General features: G+C 49.6%; 1 protein-coding gene across 1 annotated transcript; it reads left to right on the forward strand.

Moving 5' to 3' along the window:
- Nucleotides 1-1571: 1571 nt before the first annotated feature.
- Nucleotides 1572-2007, forward strand: LOC108369680 (formin-like protein 20; the record flags this gene model as incomplete). The annotated part of the gene is made up of 1 exon (XM_017624844.1): nt 1572-2007. A coding segment is annotated over exon 1 (436 nt), but the record flags the coding sequence as incomplete, so codon positions are not given.
- Between the last annotated feature and the right edge of the window lie 6582 nt (nt 2008-8589).

Here is an 8589-nt window from a genome sequence, read left to right on the forward strand (position 1 = left end):
CTACGAAAATCTTTTTGATTTTTGGTACTGATTCGGAATTTTCGAGACTTCTTGAGGATTTTCGGAATCCTCGGGACTACTTTGGGATTTTCGGCCCTCGCTAGGGCAGGCACCTTGCCGTTGGTGCGGGGGCTTAGCTGAATCGCCGACCAGTCCCTTTCTGGTCTGGGGCATCGCTGACGCGCTCGTCGCTTCTGCGCTGCCTTTTCTCCAGACTTGGGCTGCCGGCGAACGGTGACCAAGAACTGCCACCTCCTAATCCAGGGTGTGAGGCGACACCGTGCCTATTGGACGGTTTGCAGCCAGGAGGGTATAAACCGGCTGTAGTATAACGGCTCCTCTTCGACACCGGGTCGCATCGAGGAGTAACGGTGGCCTTACCGCGACATGGGGCGCTGGCGCAGCGGACCAGATAAGATCCCCTTCAACAAAATTGACTGCTGAGCTTGCCTCTTCGAGCAGGCAGTCGTACGAACAAGATGATTATAACTAAACAAATAANAGTAGTATAACGGCTCCTCTTCGACACCGGGTCGCATCGAGGAGTAACGGTGGCCTTACCGCGACATGGGGCGCTGGCGCGGCGGACCAGATAAGATCCCCTTCAACAAAATTGACTGCTGAGCTTGCCTCTTCGAGCAGGCAGTCGTACGAACAAGATGATTATAACTAAACAAATAAAAGCAACGAAAACAACAAAAACAACAACAGCAAAAAACAGCAAAGCAAGCGCAAAAACAGCGNTGCATCTTCGAGCAGGCAGTCGTACGAACAAGATGATTATAACTAAACAAATAAAAGCAACGAAAACAACAAAAACAACAACAGCAAAAAACAGCAAAGCAAGCGCAAAAACAGCGACAGCGACAGCTACAACGTCAGCTACAGCCACAGCTGCAACTAGTGCTGCAACAGCAGCAACAGCGTTAACAGCAACAACTACAGCAACAGCAACTGCTGCGGACACAGCAGCAACAGCGCAAAGAACAGCAACGGCCACGCACGGCAGTAACATGCTGGGCGGGGGTAAAGGCACCAGGCGCAGGGGTAGCTTCCTTGAGAGCCTGACTGAAGAAGAGGCTGCCCCCTTCATTGAACACGCCAGGGACGAAAAGAAGCCAAGCACCAGCAGGGGCGGCGTGGATCAGGCGCAGCGCCTTTCGGAAGGCCTCAAGGGAGCAGATGCATCACTCCCGAAAAACAGGCATCGCTCTGCTAGCAGGCAGCGGATTGAAGGTCGGCGTCGCTCCAGGAGTCGTGACCGCTCCGAGAGTCGTTGCCGGTCCAGGGGCCGGCGTCGCTCGGAGAGCAGACATCGCTCCAGCAGCAGGCACCGTTCCGGAAGTAGGCACCGTAGGTCTCCCAGTCGGACCTTCACAGCTTCACAAGGTTCAGGGTGGCATGTACAGGAGAGTAAGAAACGAAGTCGCAGGTGCAGACCTCCTCCACTACCCCCCTCCGGTCAACCGGGAGCCCTTGACGACCACCATCGAGCTGGCCTTGGTGGGTCGGGAGTCAAGTGGTATCTTCGGTACCTTCGGCAGGGGAAATCAGCTGATGAAGCCCGCGCTATGGCGGAGGTACGGCAGGAGGTGGAGCTCGAGGAACGTGAGCGCGAAGAGCGCAAGCGCAGAGGCAATAGGGCTGCTACCGCTGCTAGGCAGCATGGCAGCAACTCAGGTGAACAACCCGCGCCTGCTGATAAGCAGAGAGGCGGGCAACAGCAACAGATACCCGCGCCTGCTGAAAAGCAGAGAGGCGGGCAACAGCAACAGAGACCCGCGCCTGCTGTAAAGCAGAGAGGCGGGCAACAGCAGCAGAGACCCGCGCCCGCCTATTGGCGGAGAGGCGGGGAACCCATAGGTAACCCATCAGCTACTTCCACAGGTCCAGCAAAGCGAACCAGCGTACAGGTTACACCACCGGAGCCACCGACCCCCAAGCGACAGCGGGGGCCTACACCCCCTCCGACAGAGTCTAGTGGCCTGGAAGGGTCTGCGGGCCAAGGTCAGCCGCTGGAAGGGACCACTCAGCAGCCCAGCTACTCTGATGCTCTCAAAGGCATCCGGGTGGCTGTGCTGCCCTGTGACTACCCTGCAGCTGCTCTATGCCCGGAGGACCTAACCAGACTCCAGGATGTGATTATGGACGAGGTCCTAAAAGGGTGGAGGCACCCTCTGGTGTTCTGTGGGGTGTTCTTCAGATCAGGCATGCTCCTTGTGGACTGCAAGGATGAGCGGACTGCAGCCTGGCTGGCAGAAAAGGCACCGGCTATTGAAGGGTGGAAGGGACCCGAGCTATGCACTAAAAGGGGGGAGGACATCCCGCCGGTGCACACGATCTCGGTGTTCTTCCCTAGATGCGCCGAGAAATCGGCTGAGTACGTGCTGGGGCTTATTCAGGCCCAGAACGAGGGTGTCCACACGGCTGCGTGGAAGGTGGTGTCGTGCGACGCTGAGGACAACGGGCTCAGGCTCAACCTGGGCATCGACGAGGCGTCGTACGTCAGTATAAAGAGGGCCGGATTCCACATAAATTTCCGGTACAGCTACGTCTCGGTGAGGCCGTGGCGACAAAAGACGACAGGCAGCAAGGAGTCAGAGTCGCAAGACATGTGTGTTGACGCGGCAACTGACTCCACTGAGGCCCCAGAGACAGAGTCGACCACGGCCCCACCAGCCAACCCGCTGTCAGAACAGGCACTGGCACCAGCCAACCAGTCAACAGATCCTGCACAGGTACCAGCTCCGGTGAGTTCCGGGCCAAAAGGCCTCGACTACGTGCGCACCACACAGGAGCTCCTAGCTGACATTGGCAGGCTCGAACTCGATAGAGGAAGCGAGGGCGACGCGCGGCTCTCGGATATCGAGGACGAGCCCCAATTATGAAGACACCAGCAGTAGAGGTAGCCCAGGTCAATCTGCATCACGCGGTGGCCGCCTCGGCGGTCATTGCGAGCAGGTTTGCCACGGAAGACCTGGGTATACTGATAATACAGGAACCGTGGACCTACAGAGGCCAGGTGAGGGGTCTTAACCACAACAACAATAAGGTAATTTGGGACCTCTCCTGCGAGAGGCCCAGAGCGTGTGTAGTGCTGAAAAATGATATTAACTATTTCTGCATTACAGAGTTTCTAACACAGGACCTGGTAGCAGTCCAGACTACCTTGATGGTTGATGGCAGGGAGTTGGAGGTGGTCTTGGCTGCAGCCTATTTTCCGGGGGACAACGCCAACGTGCCGCCCCTTGAGGTACAGCAGCTCCTGGAATCCTGCCGCAGGAAAAGACTTCCTGTCATTCTAGGCTGCGATGCAAACGCCCACAATATGGAGTGGGGCAGCTCGGACACTAACCGTAGGGGTGAGTGCCTTTTAGAATATATCATAAGTGCAGACCTGAGCATTCACAATGTCGGCAATGAACCAACGTTCATTACTAGGGTTAGAGAGGAAGTTCTTGACATCACGATCAGCAACAGACTGGCCAGTCCTCTGATCGGCCAGTGGAAAGTCTCATCTGAGCCTTCACTGTCGGACCACAGGATTGTCCGGTTTGCACTGGGAGCTGCTTGTCAGACAGGTTACCATAAGAGAAACCCCAGGAGAACTGACTGGGCCAAATATGAAGAGGTACTTAGACTGAACCTACCAAGAATAGAGGTACAGGGAAGAAAGGTAGATTGTATGGCGCTAGAGGACAGGGTTAATAAGCTGAACGGCACAATATTAGATGCCTTTACGTCCAGCTGTCCCGTGTCAAAGCCGAAAGGGAAGGCTCAGCCTCCCTGGTGGTCACGGGAACTCTCGGTTCTTAGGAAAGAGGTTCGCAGACTGTTTAACAGGGCAAAGCGCACCGGGAACTGGGAGGAATACTCAGTCAGTCTGACAAAGTACAATAAGGAGATCAGGAAGGCCAAGCGTAGCAGCTTCAGGACCTTTTGTGAAAACATTGCATCCACTCCTGTAGCTGCTAGGCTTCATAAAGCTTTGGCAAGGGACAACACAGGCACGAGACTGGCAATAAGGCTACCTAATGGGACCTTCTCAGGTACGGAACAGGAAAGGGCACTCGCCCTGTTGTCGGCCCACTTTCCGGACGCCATTCCCACCACTGGGGAAGCTATGTTCCGTGCGTACAGGCCATCCCCACCGGACTGGAAGCTGGCTAAGAGCCTTATAAACCGGCAAACGGTGCGGTGGGCTTTGGACTCCTTCGAACGGTACAAGTCCCCTGGGGTGGATGGTATATGTCCAGTGTTGCTGAAGCAGGGTGGAGAGCTCTTACTCCCACATCTTGTAGATGTTATGAGGGACAGTCTAGCGCTGGCCCACATTCCCAAGGTGTGGCAAAGGGCCAGGGTTATTTTTATCCCGAAGGTAGGTAAGAGAGATTACTCTCTTGCCAAGTCATTCAGGCCGATAAGTCTCACATCATTTATGTTGAAGGCAATGGAGAAAATTATTGACCATGAGATCAGGTTTAACACTCTGAAACAGACCCCTCTGCATTCCAACCAGCACGCGTACAGGGTGGGTAGATCCACGGACACTGCGCTGTATGCCTTAACGGAGGAAATACAAGGGGCCTTTGAGTGTGATGAGGTGGTGCTCTGTGCCTTCCTCGATATCGAGGGGGCCTTTGATAATGCCTCCCATTCGGGAGTTGATAGAGCTCTTGAGAAATATAACGTCCAGCCAACCATCCGGCGTTGGATAGCAAGGTTACTGCAGACCAGGATAGCCGAAACTGAAGTCGGTGACAGCGTTGTTCAAATACAAACAACAAAAGGGTGCCCGCAAGGGGGAGTATTATCTCCTCTACTGTGGAGCTTAGTTGTGGACGAACTCCTACAGCTACTCACTAACGAGGGCGTTCGATGCCAAGGGTATGCGGACGACATAGTGATTATTGCTAGAGGGAAGTTCGCTAGTACTCTCTGTGACATCGTCCAAACAGGTCTTAACCTTGCAAAAAGGTGGTGCGCAGATGTAGGCTTAAATATCAATCCCTCCAAGACAGCTATAGTCCCCTTCACCAAGAAAAGAAATCTTCAGGGGATGAGGAACCTGACCCTGGACGGGGTCGCAATCAATGTCGCCACAGAGGTTAAGTATCTGGGGCTTACCCTGGACTCCAAGCTTATGTGGAAGACCCATGTTGATGCGGTCACCTCCAAGGCCACCAGGGCGATTATGGTGTGCAAACGTCTGGCGGGAAAATCCTGGGGGTGCACTCCGAGGATCCTCAGATGGTTGTACACCATGATAGTGAGACCTATAGTAACGTACGGTGCGGTGGCTTGGCATTCCAGGACTACTTTAGTAACGGTGAGGCAGACCCTCTCTAAGCTTCAACGTTTGGCATGTGTGTGCATTACGGGAGCAATGCGCACATGCCCGACGGCAGCGCTAGAGGTAATGCTGGAACTCGAGCCACTGCACCTCTTAGTTGAACAGGTTGCAAAGCGAACCCTCCTCAACTTTGCTAGGGAGGGCTTCGGCAAAGGCAAGGTGTTATCATCTAGGAACAGGGACAAGCTAGGTACCCAGCTCCCCCTGGCTCTTTTCCCCAGAGACGATATCAACAGACAGGTTATCTTCAAAAGGAATTTCAGGACTTACACTTACAGCAAGGTGACCTGGTGTGCCTCTATTATGGAAAGGCACATACAGGCGTGCACAATACAGTGGTATACTGACGGCTCCAAAACACCTGCGGGGATTGGGGCAGGCGTGTACGGCCCCAGGCTGAAGCTTTCGGTGCCCCTGGGAACCTTCCCAAGCATCTTTCAACCGGAGGTCTATGCCATCAGTGTGTGCGCTGAGATCAACATGAGTAGGAATTATAGGAATGAAAGATACTTATACTAAGTGATAGTCAGGCGGCACTTATGGCTCTCTCATCATTCGAGATCAAGTCCTCCTTGGTTTTGGAATGTGTCGAGAGGCTTAATACTCTGGCGGAGGTCAATGATATCCAACTAATGTGGGTACCAGGGCATATGGGGGTGGCAGGAAATGAGGAGGCTGGTCACCTGGCCAGATTAGCTGCTTCCTCGGCCCCGATAGGACCTGAGCGCTTTCTGGCAGTGGGACCAAGTACCATAAAGGATATGCTCAGAAGGGACATTAGAAAACTGAAGGAACTGCATTGGCGTGACACCATGGGTCAACGTCAGGCGAAAAGCTTATTAGGAGGTTACAATCTGACAAGATACAGGCTACTCACGAATTTTCCAAAGGACAAACTGAGGGTAATTACAGGATTTTTGACCGGCCACTGTAGGCTAAGAGGGCACATGTATAAACTAGGTATCTAGTCCAGCGACCTGTGCCGCTTCTGCGATGCCGCCAGGGAAACTCCCCTACACATTCTTGTAGAGTGTGAGGCCGTGGCACGCAGGAGGCTCAGGAGCATAGGGTACGTCTGGCCAAGAGAGGAGCACATACACTCACTGTCCCCGGGGTCCATTATAAAGTTTTTAGAAACTCTGGGGCTGGCTGAGGAGTTGTGATGAGCTAGGGGCACAATAGACCCAGTGGTCGCAGTGCATTACCCAACCAACTATCTATCTATCTATCTATCTGGGATTTTCGGACTGTTTCGGGATTTTTGGACTCTTTCGGGATTTTCGAGACTACTTTGGGATTTTCGGGATCCCCCGAACTAATTCAGAATTTTCGAGACTTCGTCGGGATTTTCGGAATCTTCGGGACTACTTCGAGATTTTTGGACTATTTCCGGATTTTCGAGACTTCTTCAGGATTATCGAAATATTCGGGAATACTTCGGGACTTTTGGACTATTTCGGCATTTTTGAGACTACTTTGGAATTTTCGGGATCCTCGTGACTAATCCGTGATTTTCCAGACTTCTTCGGGATTTTTGGAATCTTCGGGACCACTTCGGGTTTTTTGGACTATTTGGGGATTTTTTGACTATGGAAATTAATTAAATGGATTCATGATATCGATTCTTTCTTAAATATCGAACATTCCTAGTTCCCAGGTTGAATCTCTGTGGCTATATCATTTTCTTTATAATTACCTTTATTTTAATCTTTCTTCCTTTATCTTCATCTTTACTCATCCTCATATTTTTCTTAATATTTATCTTTATCATCTTTATGTTTATCATTTTTTACATCTACATATTCCCCTTCACCTCTCACCTTATATTAGTAAAATTTTTAAATTTACCTTGATCTCAATTTTTGCATTTATCTTTACGCATCTTTGTATTCTTTATTTTTACCTTTGCCTTTATCCTTTTCTTTATCAATAAAATAAAATAGCTTAATTTCGGTGTATCATATTAAGAATGCGCACGCTCTCTTCTTTGTCATAAATGTTCGCACATGTATGTGTACGTATATGTCGTGTAAAGAAATGCCTAACGCTTTGCTTCCACTTATTACGCCCACTTATATTTTTCAGTCCTACAATAACCCACAAATTAAGACACTTAAAAATAAAAATCCCTGCCAAAGTGTTTTTGCCCAAGGGAAATTTTAGCAGTTGATAAATAACCCACAACGGAAAACACAAAAAGATCGCACAGAGTGATTTGCCACGGTAAGAAACACTCTTTGCTTGAGAGATGAGTGTTTGTGTTAGTGGTAAACACCATACGAGGCACTTTCTGACGGTTATTTTCGATCTCTGTTGGTAGCTTTTCGCAGCAGAGGTTAGCGGTTGGCTTTTTTAGTTGTAAGAATTATACCTTGGTTATAATGCACGGGGCGAATCGTAACAAATCGCGGTGAATTGGTAAGGATCTATTGATTTTAGATGCTTCCGTTTTACATTGCGTTCAAGTGCATTATAATCGTTTGAATTCATTGCCCATACAATAGACAATACAATAGACAGTTCACTCCGTTCCGTTACTTCCATTATAATCCAGGCATTAGAATAGAAAGTGAGCTTGTTGAATAAAGACGTGACAATAAAACAAGGAAAAATTCGTTTTGTTATCTGGCGCCCAAAGACGTAGGCCTCCACGATTTTGTAAATATGTAGTATCCTTATAAAAGTGGAAAAGATACTGTGAATTACAGAAACAAATTCGTTGCAGAAAAACCTATCAACAATCAACTGCCGACAACGAAGGAGATTTCCAATGATGCTATTAGCGACATAACACTATTTATTAAGACTAGTGTTCGCCCAGCGGTTGAAATTCAACCGCTAAAATTAAGGATAGTTTATGTGAGTTGAGTTGAGATGAAATAACATTAGTTGGAATGGGTTAAGTGGAGGGGAATTTAACTTAGTACTTAAGCGTAACATAATATTTCATAGCATAACATAACATACCATAACATAAGATTAAATAACATAACATATGTAGCATAACATACCATAACATAACATCGCACATTCTTCGGTTGTATCTCCTTTTTTATCCCTATCACTTTATTCCTCCCTATCGTTGTCTCTATCCTTTTTCATGTTTATGTTTATGTTTAACTCCATCTGCATCTTCATTTTCATCTTCATCTTCATCTTCATCTTCATCTTCATCTTCATCTTCATCTTCATCTTCATCTTCATCTTCATCTTCATCTTCATCTTCATCTTCATCT

This window comes from Rhagoletis zephyria, unplaced genomic scaffold, assembly GCF_001687245.7.
Source record: "Rhagoletis zephyria isolate East Lansing unplaced genomic scaffold, Rhagoletis_zephyria_1.1 Rzeph_scaffold_03796, whole genome shotgun sequence".
Lineage (NCBI taxonomy): Eukaryota > Metazoa > Arthropoda > Insecta > Diptera > Tephritidae > Rhagoletis > Rhagoletis zephyria.